The sequence below is a fragment of the Simochromis diagramma genome, unplaced genomic scaffold, assembly GCF_900408965.1.
Source record: "Simochromis diagramma unplaced genomic scaffold, fSimDia1.1 OVJJ01000685.1, whole genome shotgun sequence".
Taxonomy (NCBI): domain Eukaryota; kingdom Metazoa; phylum Chordata; class Actinopteri; order Cichliformes; family Cichlidae; genus Simochromis; species Simochromis diagramma.
In genome coordinates this window covers 3229156-3244219 of record NW_024387477.1, presented here as the reverse complement: position 1 = coordinate 3244219, position 15064 = coordinate 3229156, and the positions used below count along the sequence as shown (strand labels likewise).

General features: G+C 41.0%; 1 protein-coding gene across 1 annotated transcript in view; it reads left to right on the top strand.

Annotated features, from left to right (window-relative positions):
* The window catches only part of gpc3 (glypican 3), a 134382-nt gene that overhangs the window by 74572 nt on the left and 44746 nt on the right, over positions 1-15064 (top strand). The window contains exon 3 of the mRNA XM_040016280.1: positions 2431-3116. Coding sequence (XP_039872214.1) covers positions 2431-3116 — 686 coding nt within the window. The remainder of the gene's footprint in view (positions 1-2430; positions 3117-15064) is intronic.

The window sequence follows — 15064 nt, the reverse complement described above, 5'->3', positions numbered from 1 at the left end:
GTAGCGGCTGAATTTCAGGGTTTGATGTGGGTGGATTTTTTTTAGAAACCGCTTTGTGAGCTGGATACATTTTCTCACTGCCTCCACTTTTCAATCGATAACCAAATATCTGCTTGTTTAAAACTTTCTGTGCTCATCTGCGAGTTCTGTGTGTAACCGTGTGTGTGAGTGTGTGGGTTTGTTTTCCCTCCTTTCAGTCTGTCTCCTTGTCTCAGCTGGCAATCTGCACATCTGCCTCTTCACTGATCACAGAGGGAAGTGCTTCACAGACACAGCAGGACAGCCGTAGAGTGAAAAACCAAACAGATGTGCGCTGCTCCTGAACATCCTCCAATGCTTTTCTTAACCTTTAGGCAGCCAGCGACTGTTCTGCTGAGCGAGCAGGCTGCTTACATACACATTAGAACCTAAAGCTGCAGTTTACTCCAGCCTGTGATAAAGTTTGCTTAAACAGGTTCAGTATTTTATTAACTAAAGCTGGCTAATTACAGGATTCTCTTTAGCCAGTTAAGGCAGCATATTTCAACACTTTCAGCATTTTAAAGTTGAAAACCAACTTTTAAACTCAGGCTTACAACCTTGAAACATGGCAGTGAAGCTATGCAACATCAAAAAATGTTCTAATATTTTCTGTTATTTCCAGAGCTGAGCTTAATTTTCCCCGTACAAAGGCAAATACCTTGTGCCGCAATGAGCACGATAAACCGGGACCAGAAAGCTTAAAATGATTCAGCACCAATTCAACAACACAAAAAGGTGGATTTAGTGTCAAATCATTAATAATAATATGCTCTGATCTGCCTGCTAGTGTGCAGTTTGCAGTTCGGTTGCCATAAAAGGGCAAATAAGTGCGCTGCAGACATTCACTCGTGCTAGCAAGTAAACCACCATCTGGGTGTGCTATATTTGTTTATCCTTTGATCTGAGACTTTGACAGATAATCAATTTCTTCTTGTTTTTTTCTTCAAAATAAGTTTCTGTAAATTAATAAATTGAAATCGCTGAGCCTCAAAATGAGTTGAAACATTTGCAGCTCATATCAGTGTGTTTTCACCTCACTTCACACCATAAATAGCAAAACTGGATCACTTCGAGCCTGCTTGCATTTATGCATTAGCTGCTGTGTTTCGAGTCCTACTAAACATGGGAAGAAGAAATTGCACTCGTTTCTAAGGTTTTACATATCGGATGATAATAAAAATCTTAAAACGAGGTAAATATAACCTCAGATGAACAAAAACACTGTGAATGTTTAATTTGAGGAACGAATGTGTTTATTCCTCTGTGAGAGTTTACTTAGTCTAAAGAATTCATTTCAATCATAGTGAAACATCTCATATATATGTATTTATATCCTCATGTGGATTTGTTTACGCATACACAGAAAGTCACATTATGTCCTAAAAACAGAGGAGTTAAATTGTTTCTCAACGCCAAAGCTCCACATAGGCTTCACTGACCTCAGAGAGGCATGAAGAAAAACAAATTAAACTATCCAAGCAGGGAAAAACGAATAACAAAGATGAAATGGCTATTTGTTGTAGCACATAAACCAATAACTTCCTCTAATGTTCCCTAAACCACTGTTTTTCCTCTGCTCCTCACAAAGCATTTGCGGCAGTCACTCCCAACAAAGTGATATAGTGGACTAGCCGTGGTATAAATGGGATTTCGGGATCTCACGCTATTCTCCCGTCCAAAGCTTCATTTCACTGAGTCCCGGCTCCCCTGCTAAGTTCAGTAATGGAGCTTTAAATCCCCTCTGTTGTCGGGTCCTCACTCATTTTGCAACTGGGTCGATGATGGAGCTCCCGCTTCTTGTGCCACCTTGTTGATAAGACTTCACTTTGTGCCTTGAAACGCCACTGATTATTTTCTCTTCTCACAGTGGCCCCTGCTCCACTCCCTCCTGCAGGTTTTGAATGCTTTTCTCCTCACAGACATCCTTACGGCCATGCCTCTCACACTTGACTAATATATTGACGTTACTGGTGTCTTTTTACGATTCTGTGAGCTTTTTACAGACCATTGCTTTGTACTGTGGAAAGGTCAAAGCCAGAATCTCACTGTTTATCTATTGGAGAAGCTCGTTTGAAGCCATCACCCCTTACTGTAATAACGCGCATGTGTTCGTGCTTTTCCTCAGAGTGTGTGTGAGCACATTAGAGGAAAACAACAAATGGAGAAAAAGTGGGAAAAAGGGAACGCGAGGCTGCGCGTGGGAAGTTTTCCCTGGCTTTGATCGTTAAGGATAGGATCTTTGTTTGGGGGAAAGCTTCTGTTTGAGTGTTTCATGTTTTTGAGTTAAGCTGATGCCTGTTTGCTGAGATCTTTGAGGTAATTGTAGTGATTATTAAGGCGTCACTGAATGACATTTTTGAGCTTTCAGAAGATGGCCTGACTGTCACCCTGTCTCACTCTTTCTTGCAGAGGCCTTTGACCTGGTGCTGCGCCACGGACGTAACTCCACCCTGACGATGCTGAAGTCAGAGTTCCCGACTCTTGCGAGTGGTGCCCAGAGCTCTGTGGGGCAGCTGTTCCTGGACATGTCGCTTTACATCCTTGGCTCGGACTCCACAGTTGACCACATGGTGGCGGTGCTCTACGGCCGCCTCTTTCCGCTCACGTACCGCCGCCTGCTGGGAGGCAGTGGCACCTCAGTGTCCGAGGAGTGTGTAAGAGGAGCTTGGAAGGACTCGGGAGCGTTTGGCCCCTATCCTAAACTGATGATGACTCGACTCTCTCGCTCCCTCCTGGCCACACGAGTCTTCCTGCAGGCGCTGAACCTGGGCATCGAGGTCGTCAACACTACAGACCATCTGCGGCCCGGCCGAGAGTGCAGCCGGTCCCTGCTGAGGCTGTGGTACTGCCCGCACTGCCAGGGCATGCTGGGGCCGCCGGCCTGCAGAGGCTTCTGTCAAGCAGTGATGCACAACTGCCTGGGGGGAGCTGCAGAAGTGCAGCCTCATTGGAGGAGCTATATAGATGGACTGGGGAAGTTGGCTGGTGCCATGAGGGGAGAGCAGGATATGGAGGCTGTTGTTCTTAGACTGCCCACAATGATTAAACTGGCTCTCAAACACGCCGTGAATACCCGCAGCCACCTGAACACCCTGGTGAGTCCCGTACACTAACACACGCACACACTGTAAGATGTGCTTTTAAACTGAAGAGGAATAAATGCAATGTTACTTTCTCCGTCTGCATTTGTTTGTATTCCCAATAAAACTTTCTTCGAGTCATCACTCGAATATGAAATTTGCTGCAGGCCTGGTAAAAACCACCCACAGGGCCTTTTATTTATTTTTTCGCTTGTTGGTTTAGCTTTCCAGCCCCGCATGCTGCTGCCTATTTAAATGTTAAAGGTCTGCAGTATGGGGGCTCTGTTGTTGAAGTTACAACCTGCTAGAAGTCTGGTCTTTCAGTCTGAAACCCTACCAGAAAGGTCCCAGCAGCTTACAATACTTGCTGCTATGGCTGCTCAATTAATCGAATTTTAATCATGATTACGATCTGGGCTTTCAACGATCATTAAAAATGACTGAGCCGATTATTAGCCCCTCCCTCGTGCTTTACTCTCGCGTTGCTCCGTGTGGCAAATTGAGCGCACACAACAATTAAGAGCAGCGGTCCCCAACCTTTTTTGCGCCACGGACCGGTTTATGCCTGACAATATTTTCACGGACCGGCCTTTAAGGTGTCGCGGATAAATACAACAAAATAAAACTAGTACCGGTACCGAAAAAAAGAAAATTTATTCATAACACATGTGAAAAGACCAAGGAAAACCGAGTTAACGATAAAAACGATAACAAAATAACGCTGAAAACCGATAAAAACCCTGAAAACTATACATTTCACACCTGAGCCTCAACTCTTGCGGCCCGGTACTAAACGAGGCCCGGGGGTTGGGGACCGCTGATTAAGAGGACCCGAGGGAAGCTCGGAAAGCTAAGCAGAAGTTATTTGGAGAGGAGAGTGACTGCTGTTGGTTGAAAAGAGAGGTAAAAAAAAACTTCAGTGGTGTGGAAACATTATGGGTTCGCAGAGTCAGACGTGGATCAAGTAGACGTAGTGTGTAAACTTTGCTACAGTGTCGTAGCTGCACCACAGAGCAACACTGCAAAGTTCACTAAACATAGATGTTTACATTTTTCATTTATATTTTATATTGCGAACATTTGCACTGTTATCAGTATTTGCACACTATTTTATATTATTTTTTGACAATCTTTAAAGTCATTATTCAATACATCGTTATTGTTAAATAAATATCGTCAAATAATCGAGATCTCAATTTCAGTGAAAATAATCGTGATTATCATTTTTGCCATAATCAAGCTGCTTTGAACACTACGAGATGAGATGTTGCTAATCAAGGCAGCAATCATCTCATTTTGATCTCAGCAGGTTGGAAGAGAACACAGCTACAAATATCACCTCAGTTGTGGCCATGAGACGAAAACACTTGATAACCTTGTTTATCTGGATTTTCAGTTTCGAGATGATTTGAATACATTTCTCTGAATGTTGTTTATTTGCTTGTTTTCTGGCCTATAGCGCATAATCACTGCAGTCCTCTCACTGAGCCGACCCACTTTCCTTCTGCGCACATTAAAAGACTGCAAATGATTCATTTATATTATTCTATAGTGTTTTAATTTTACCTGAACTCTTGGTATACCTATGGCAGTAATGTAAGAGTCTACATATTTTTTTCACCTTTGATTTCACTAAATCTCTAATCGCGCGAGCAGAGATTTGGTGACACCTCCCGCTGTAGTATCACACTGATAGTATGTATGCTTGTAACCACATTAGACCCGCTGAGTCACATCCTTTTTCAGCGTTCGGTGCTGAAGAAGACAGGCTGAGACGTTTCTTCTGCCTAAGACAGCAGGCTGCAACACATTACTTCTCCACATCCAAAGCAAAAATGCACTTTGGGTGGAACTGCATTAAAAGGAGAAGCAACAAGCAGGCAAGAGAGGGATGAAGACTAGCACGTATCAGACAGATGCTCCCAGCACGTCTCTCTGAAACTTGTCTCTCACTTCTCAGCAGCGGTGACCCATTATGTGTAGCGTTAACTGCAATAAAACCATCAAGTTGGTTCTTAGCCCACATGCGAAGTCAGACAGAACTGCTTATGAAATATGAAAGACCCTTTCTGCTGGGGTTACAGAGCTGGATGTGCTTTTTCTCCTGGATATCTGCTGAACTTTTCACTCTCACACCCTGAATCCCCACAGTGACCAGGTTTTCACTCTGAACCCATCATTTATTAACGCACAGGTTGACCTCACTTACTCTGCAGTGTCAGGGTGTGGCTGCATCTATGAATCACTGACTTGTGGGGGAAAGCTCACTTTCTTCTGTGTGTGTGTTTGAGATGGAGTTTTTAAAAATAAATCTTGTCTGTGGTACTTAAGACTCCAATTCAAATCATCATGACGTTACATTGTGTTTATGAGTCTGTGTCCTGTATATGAGGCAGAACGGGGCTGCTGTGACAGTGTATTCACTGACTCAATGAAAACGTGTGTGTGTGTGTGTGTGAGAGACAGAGGATGTGAACGTCATCTCGCTCCTTTCTTAGTGTCACAGAAGGGACAGAGCTATTGTCTCTCTCAGGGCTAATTGTGTCACACTAAAGAGCCTGAATGAAGGACCACTAACTACAGTGGTGTCAGGGTTTTCTCACCTGTATAGACGACCTGCTGAGCTTAAAATTAACTGACTTTAAGCATAGCATGGTTGTTGGTGCCATAAACAGCTGATCCACTGGGTTTTTTCTTGCACTACCATCTCTAGGGCTTACAGCGAAAGATCTGAAACAGAGAAAACATTCGCTGAGCAGCAGATCTCTGGGTGAAAGTTTTTCATGCAGAAGTCAGAGGAGAATGGCCAGATTGCTTCAAGCTGAGAGGAACAGTAGCTGAGTTACCACCTTGTTTGTAGGCTCTTCTACATACTACCAAGGTGTGCAGAAGAGCATCTCTGAACACACAAAACACTGAACCTTGAATGAGAAGAAGACCAAACTGGGTGTCAACTAAGAACAGGAAACTGAGGCTACCATTCACACAGACTCATCAAAATTGGGCAATAAAAGTCTGATGAGTCTCGATTTCTGTTGCTACATCCGGGTGGTAGGGTCAAACTTTGGCATGAAACATAAAAGCATGGATCTATCCTGCCTTGTATCAGCAGTTCAGCCTTCGCCTGGTGGTTTAATAGCGCAGGCGATATTTTCTTGGCATACTTTGGCTGCCTCAGTATCAGTTAAGCACCATTAAAATACCACATTCTTCCTGATTATTGTTGCTGACCTCGTCCATCCTTTTATGACGTCAGTGTACCCATCTTCTGATGGGCCTATGCACCATATCACAAAACTCAAATAATCCCAAACTGGTTTCTTGAACATGAAAATAAGCCCTATGGTGAAAAAGCTCCCTCCCAACAAACCAACAAGCAGCTTTATAGTTTATCCTGTTTGGTAACATGTAGAACATCAGCTATAAGAAGAATGATAAGAGAAAAAGTGAGAAGCAGTAAAAAAGTTTTTTAAATGAGAAGAATATACAGAATTGCAGGCAGGTGACAAACATGGTGACACCCAGAGACAGCTGTGGCTGCAGGGACTGGTTTCATGTTGTCTAACCAGCTGTGCGGTTCTTTTTAAAATCTTGATGGAATTTCTTCAAGGTAGTTAAAGATGACCATTTTGTGGTCATTACACTAACTTTTTTATTGTCACCCCACAAAACAAAAACAAATGCATGCACTATTTCTTTAATTACAAATTTTGCCACAAGATCACATGATGACGAGGTGACAGCAATTTAAAAGGTTGAAAGTAAAGCGTGGACATAAAGCGTGGATGTAAACGGCAACATGATTGTTTGGATGGATTTTCAGATATGATGTACCTTTGAAGCCCAGTTTTCACTATAAATGAAACAGATGGAAAAATTTGAATTTTCAGAAATGTTTCTTCGTCATGGAAACTAAAACTGTTGGCAGAGCTGTCAAAAATGTAACCTGAATTAAATGGTGACTTGTTGGGGATAGATTGATTGTCCACCACAACCTATCAAAATCATTTGCAGGGATACCAAACAGGAAGTGAGTTCATATCACAGTAATGCTTTGATCTGTGGGTCATGGATTTGGGCGCTTCATTTACAGAGGAAATATTTACATTATGTGGCGATTATTTGGCAGTGCAGTAATCATTTTGCCTAAAATAGCGCAGATGAATCCTCAGACCAATTCTCACCAAAGTTATCAGATTGATTTTAGATGTTTATACAGCATGTGTCTGTTACAGCCAGTTGAAATCAACACCAGATGGCCTAACAGGAAGTTTTTCATCTGCTGGCACCAAACTTGGAGCATGGACTCTGCACTCTTACTGGGGTTCTCCCAAACATTTCATCATCTTATCATGGTGGGGGGTTATGGCAGCTTACAGCCATGTTTTTAACATGATCAAATAAAACTCGCTGCAGCTGCGTTATCAAATAACTTTGATTTCTAATCTTTAAAAAAAATCACAGCCGTGGTGATTTTTTCACTAAGAGGAACCCTTAAGTAATATTCTCGTGATACAATATTTTGTACAACAGCCTAATGGATCTACCGTGCCTTGTTTTGGGGTTTCATGTGATTCTACATGTGGTGCAGTTGTCGTAGCGATCTCGCACTTAACCTTCCCGCCAGTCAGAGTGCAGACCCCTGTTACTAAGGGCGACAGACAGATCGACCCTATCTGAGTAAGAGAGTCCTCAAGGTGCGAGAGAGACATCTCTTCCCCGCTCTGCGGGCTTGAAACATGTAACTCTGCTGGCGAGATGACCACTCATCGTCCGCCAGCCCACTCCTTGGCATGTTAACATTCATTTCCTCCAACTCCAGCGTGAATCAGCCAATGTTCAGAGAGACAGAGAGGGCAGCCAAGAGCCCTGCAGCTCCAATCTATTCCCCTGTCAACTTCCCACCCTTCTCCTGGAGTTTGATGTCATCCACCTCCGTCTCTACATCTCATCCTCAACATCCCCCCCCCCCCCCCCCCATTTATTTCTTTTCCTCTCTTTTTTTTTTACGCACTGCTGTGAAAGAAGATGCATGATTTATGAAGCTCTATTTTTACCAGTTACCGAGGAGAAAGAAAGGAGAGAAAGAGGGGACAAAGAGACGGAGAGACGAAAGAATAGAGTGGGAGGGGGGAAGTGTGTGAAGAGCAAGCCCAAGGGGAAGGAGGACAGGAGAGTGTGGAGGAGACATCCATCACCCCTCGACCCCTCGGCTGAAAATGAAGACGGGAAGTAGGTTGAGACAGAAATATGATGGATCTGACCAAGATTAGAGGAGATATACTGCGGAGTACATGACTTATGTGTTGTTATACACTCAATGCAGCTGGGTGCTTAGTTTTAAGTCTAATATCAAATAGCTCTTTGTGTGCCTGTTGCAGTTTTTGTCAGTAACACACTCTTTTCATCAGCTGTCTTTATTTGGTGGCTTTCCCATTGTGCTCACACATATCAGAGGCAGATCAAATCACATCCAAACTGTTGCTTCAGTGAGAAAACAAGAAAACTAATTAAATCTTCGCTGCATTTTTATTGCCTATTAATCCGTTCGAACAAGTGCGAAACTACTGCAGAGAAATGGGAAGCGCAGCCAGCTCTGAAACCGTTAATACCATCAGAGCCAGCATCCAGCCAATCAGATTTCCAAATGCTCCAACATATTTCTTATTTATCAGCTATTTCTTAGTTATTTATCTAGTCGTGTTTAAATATTTAATTGATGCATAATTAATAAAAGTCATGTTTAACTGTTCAATGCAAATTATAGAAGATGATTTGGGATGTTTAAAGGTCCCAGAGGGATCATTCTGTAGCTTAACACTGTAAATTATGATAGATTTTTATCACTCACCAGCCCCTTCTTTAGATACATCTTACTAATACCAGGGTTGCTTTAAATCTTCACACCACAGGTGGTGGATTTTGGTCCATACTAACATGACAGCATCACACTGCAGATTTGTCAGCTGCACGTTCACGATGCAAATCTCCCGTTCCACCACATCCCAAAGGTGCTCTGTTGGCTTGAGATCTGTGACTGTGGAGGCCATCTGAGTACAGTGAAGTCACCGTAATGCTGAAGAAACCAGGTTGATATGATTTGAGTTTTGTGATATGCTGTGAAATCCTGCTGGGAGCAGCCATCAGGAGATACTATGCATAACTACAAGATCAGCAACAATACTCTAGTAGGCTGTGGCATTTAAAAGATGGTCAGCTGGTACTACGGGACTTAAAGTCTGCCATGAAAATGTGGCCCACACCATTATACCTCTACCAACCTGAACATTAACACAAGGTAGGATGGATCCATGGAGCCATCCCAACAACAGACTGTTCTCTCTGTTGAGGTCAGGAAAGCGATTCCGCTCCCTGAAGACCAACACAGAGAGACTGAGGAGGAGCTTCTTCCCGCAGGCGATACGGTCTCTCAATCACACCACCACACAGTACTGACCCACACATATAGTTCTTACACACACACTGGACATTCTGGACATTGTTTTCACTTCATCACTTAAATCACTTTAAGCATATTTGCACTGCAGAAGACATAATGTGGATTGCACAACACTGGTCACTATATTCTTCATTTCCAGTTAATACTTGTACAGCTGCTGTTATTGTGTGTATATATATATATTTATTTATATTTCTTCATACATTCTTATATAGTTCTATACTGTGTATTGTGTATTTTGTTGTACAGTTATTTTATTTTCAACTTTAATTTATATATTTTATTTTTATTCCTTCCTAGTTAAATTTACACTTTTTAATTTTTCATATTTATTTCCTATCTTATTCATAGCCTTTTCCTTTTTTTTTCTTTAGGTCACGAGCAGTTGTCTAAGCATTTCACTGCATATCGTACCGTGTATGACTGTGTACGTGACAAATAAAAATTTGAATTTGAATTTGAATTTGAATGCTTTCATGCTGTTTCTGCCAACATCTGACCATACCAGTCAGATGTTGCAGTGTTTTCCCAGTCTTCTGTTGTTTGGTGAGCCTGTGTGAACTATTTTGAGCTGTTTTAACTCCTAGTTGAATTAAATGAATTGTGTGCAGAGTACCAGTCAAGTTTGACAAACATTAAAATGTTCCACTGACTTTCATTAAAACAATAATGTTTTTTCCACACAAGTTAAACTTGTAGATTGGATCAGACCGAATCCGTGGCTGGAAGCTCTGATAGGAAAGCTTCTGTGTGTTCTTGCTTATTGCAATGACCTGAGCAGTGGTCAGATTATGCAGAAGTGCCTACAGACACTGCGTTTAGGGTTAAAACATCAAATCTCATATTCTGTTTGGAGGCTCATCTGTTGTCATTGATTGGCTGTAACAGATAAATGGCTTTGAAAATCTAAAATCCGTCTGATAGTGTGTAGGGAGACTTAAAGATCAGTTGTTAAAAAATTGTGGCCTTTTTGATTCAAAGGGGAGGTCACATCAATCAATCAATTTTACCAGATACAAGAATTACTTCCAGCTAATTAGCACCTTTCCAGTTATTGCAGCACCCTCCAAGTAGTGACGTTTTTTGTTTTTTTGATCTAGCAATACAAAGTTTGCTTTTGCTAAACTGCAGAACGGCTTTGATTGTGACCTCATTTCATGTCTGCCACTTTTCACTGTGATTGTGATTGGCTGTGTGTGGCTCAAAATTCGATTTGATAACTTTAATGAGACATTTATGAGGCTTGCTCTGAAGATCTCTGTGCTGGTTTTTCTAAAGATTGGGAAGAAAAATTATGATTTTTTTTTCTTTTTTCATGAGATAAAATGTGATGGAAATGCTTTGAACTCTGCTTGATCCAAGGAGTCCAACAGTACCTCGTTTTTGAAAACTAGGCACATGGTTCAATAGTTTAACTCCAACCGAATGGTGACGCCAGGGTGCTTGATGTGCATACATGAAAAGAATTAAGAGACTGTCCACAGTTAATACTCTTTATTTTCAAAACTCTTTATTATATGACTCTGGGTGGCTGGATTTCAGAGAAATAAAAAGGAGGAAGAAGATAAAGATGAATAAGAAATGACAGAAACAGCGGCGGGTCCTGTGCAGGCTTTTGTTTGTTTAGCTGAGCTTTAATAACAAATGACTAATGCTGTAATTTAAAAATTAATCAAAACCAACTCGGCTTTTAAGTCTAATTCCCTTTCTGGTCATCACTTGTATGTTGTATAATTATTTATAATATGGATACAAATTTCAATTTGAACAACATCCTTCTCACTAAAGAGCCATTTATCAAATGCTTTCCCCATGCAGGCAATTAGCTCCTCGTTGCAGGGGGCATCTATCACATTTCTTGGACTTGTTTTCCATCTTACTTGAATAAAACATCAGGATTTACACCCCCCCCCCCCGATCTGCATTGGGACAGTGTTGATAAAATCAAAAATACATCATGCTTTAATAGCTTTTCACAGTCTCCGAATGCTTCAGGAATAGTAGCACAGTGAGTGAGGAGTGTGAAATCCATTTTTCCAAAGAGTGTCTCCATACGCGTGATTCACAAACAAGTTTCATTTTAAATTAAACTGTCAGCTGTACATTATCTGTTTTAGACATTAACATCCTCCTTTCAGCTCAGCGTTTAGTCACTTGTGTGTTTTTAGCACTGATAGTTTTGCTACGGGATTTCTGTGTTCACGGGTCCATGTGCGCTTTACATTACTGCTCACATTTCCCACACTTCACCTCTGGCTCAGAAAGTCCCAACCAGGGGGTACATGTACCCCCTGGGGTACCTCTGGAACTGCCAGAGGGTAGACTGTGGAGTAGCTCAGCTAATTTGAAAAAAAGTTAAAAAAAAAATGCAACACAGACAGTATATGTGGGCAATTTCACCAATAGGTCAGCATGCTGGAACTTTTAAAATGATGCTTCACCTTTGAAAGATATCTGTAGATATTTATACGGCACACATTACAGTGAGAGCGAGAAACAGGAGTCAGGAGCAGGAGTGATGCTAAGATAGCACGAGTGTAGATGTCACAGGGCGTGCGGGAGATTTATGAGCTCAGTTAGCTTTAGAGCATCTCCTCTGGTATAATGGCTGATAACCATTAAGGAGAAAAAAATAAGAAGAGGTTCAATAGTAGGATGCTTTCTCTTCTCAGAAATCTCAAAATGGATCATGTTTTAAGTGGTTAAGGTTTTGCTGTGCTAGCTAATCAAGCTAATAAGTCAGCCTCGGGCATACAGCGGAGCTTTATGTAATTCCTAACATTGATCACTACAACAGAGAAACACGGACCTGTGACATGTTTTTGAAAATTCTCAAAGTTTTGAATGTGATCATAACATTTTCTGGAAACACACATGAGCTACTGAAATCCTCCTGAGATCACAACAGTGATATCAGACAGAAATGAGAAAATCTGACAATAATAAAGAATAATTAATAATAATAGAAAAGTGATGATTTTTTTATACATTTCCACTATAAAATAATGTCAAAATCTATGATGTACTAAAAGTTCACCATAAATTAATAAAAGTTCATCAAAATGCAAGAAATTAAGTAGAGCCCGACCAATATATCAGTCTAATATTAGACATTTGCTGATATGTCCGTATCGTACAGTGGCCCTGAGAGTCCAAACGGACTGCAACTTAAGAAAACACCAGCAATAAGAAAAACGCTGCAAAAGCACACAAAACACAACGGAAATAGGAAAAAAAGAGATTTACAAAAAGCACAAGGGAAGTGTTTCTGGGGAGACAATAACCCGACGGACCAGTTGCAGGAACCAAAACATGCTAGGTAAGTGTGTTTTAATCTCATGATTCATATAATACTGATGACGGAGTTTTAGGCTAATAGTTAGGCTAACACACTTACCTCTCATCTTTTCTTTCCTCACAAAACCGATAGATCCTCCACTTCTGTGTCTCCCAGCGCAACTCTTAGCACATTTTGGTTCCTGCAACTGGTCCGTCGGGTCATTTTCTCCCCAGAAACACTTCCCTTGCGCTTTTGGAAATCTCTTTTTTCCTATTTCTGTTTTCATTTTTTCTATTTCTGTTTTCTTTTTTTCTATTTCTGTTTTATTTTTCCTGTTTCCATTTTTGTTTTTTGTTTTTCTATGTGGTGTTTTCTTAAGTTGCAGTGCATTTGGCCTCTCAGGGCCACCATAGTATCAGCATTTATATTGACCGATAAGCAAAAAAACTAAAAAGGTAAAGTAAGACAGGAGAAATACTCTTCAACCATGTATTAGTGACAATAAAACAAAATTAATTTTAAAATGAATTTTTGTATTATTCTAGTAAATAACTACACATAACAAATGTTAGTGGAAATCTGCTTATATTTCACGTGTCTACAAGAAAGAATATCAGAAAATTGTTATTGGTCTGAAAAAATCCAATGTCAGTTGAGCTCTAAAGTGAAGTGTCTAATCGCCATTTAATATGTCGAATGAAACCTACACTCACATAAAACTACGCAACGTTAGCTCAAGAGAGAGGGAGAAAATGACACCAGCTGGCAGGACAGGGTTAAACGATGCCCCTCTCTAACAGTTCATGCAAGCACAGGGTCAACATGGGCATGCTTATGCTGTGAAGGATTTGCTTGCTCACGTCTGTTGTAATTGTAACTTGAACATGTTTGACAAAAATACAACGTTTTTTTCTGTGCTGGAAAGAAACCAGATCAGTTAAAGCACGATCTCAGGTGTGACTGCAGTGTAAAGAGGAAAAGCTTCGTTCCTGACAAATCTGTTTAAAAAAGCCTCAGTACATGTTTTTCCTAAATAAAATGCAAGCATAACAATACATTTCCCCCCCGAAGCCATTAGGTTGCTTCTGTTATACTCATTTCAAATACAGAGCCTGATAAACATCAGCGTTACCGTGTGAGCAATTGCTTCACTGTAAAGCTCTTCCTTCATAAAATCCAAGCCTCTGACCAGATATATACAGATAAGAACCAATGTGAGCTGACGGGCTGTTTTTATTCTCAGAAAAAAAAAAACAGGCACCTAACAAGCTCTCAATCGTTGAATTTTGTGCACGTTATGGTTGTGATATGGTCTGGGAACATGTGGGTAATAGTCACAAACTAAGGCTACGTTCACACTGCAGGTCTTAATGCTCAATTCCGATTTTTTGATCAAATCCGATTTTTTGTCTGCTCGTTCACACTACAAATAAAATGCGACAGCAAACGCGCTCTAGTGTGAACGCTCAAAGCGGCCGCATGCGCAAAAGAAGACTTCACACACAACGCGCTCTGTTTAGACCCAGAGCAAACAGTATTGTTTGACAGATGGCCGTTAATATAAAGACTTCGGACTTTACGTTTCCCAATTTTTGGTTTAAGTTATTTTGTTATTTACATAATAATGTAGATAACCTAATAATTATCCTTATTGCTGTTTTAGAGGAGCGGTGCTTCAAAGGATAGTTGCAGATTTCTGTCAGAATCTGCAGATTATACAGTACAAATAAAATGTTCACGTTTCTCCAACGTTGTCTTCCCAACAGTTTCACTGACATCTACACTGGATGGCCAGGAAGCGTTCGCGATGTCTTCTCGAGTGCTTCTCTGGCGCTGATAATTGGCTTCAGTCATGTGTCGGTGACGTAAAAGGCGGATTTAATGCGACCTGACCGTTCAAACAGCAGTCGCTTTCTAAAACATCGGATATGTATCGGATTCAGTACCACATACGAAAGTGACCCAGATCGGATTTGAAAATATCGGATTTGTGCCATTCACACTGTCATAGCATGATCGGATATGGGTCGCATAGGGTAAAAAAAATCGGATTTGATGCGCTTTCGCCTGCAGTGTGAACGTAGCCTTAAAGACACCTAATCCTACAACCTTGTAGCCATGAATTTATTAAGAGAGACCTCACAGTTATAAAAGATACGTCAATTGGTTTATAATGTGCCAATGAAAAATGAGTTATCTTATTTGAAGTCTGTTGTCTGTGTA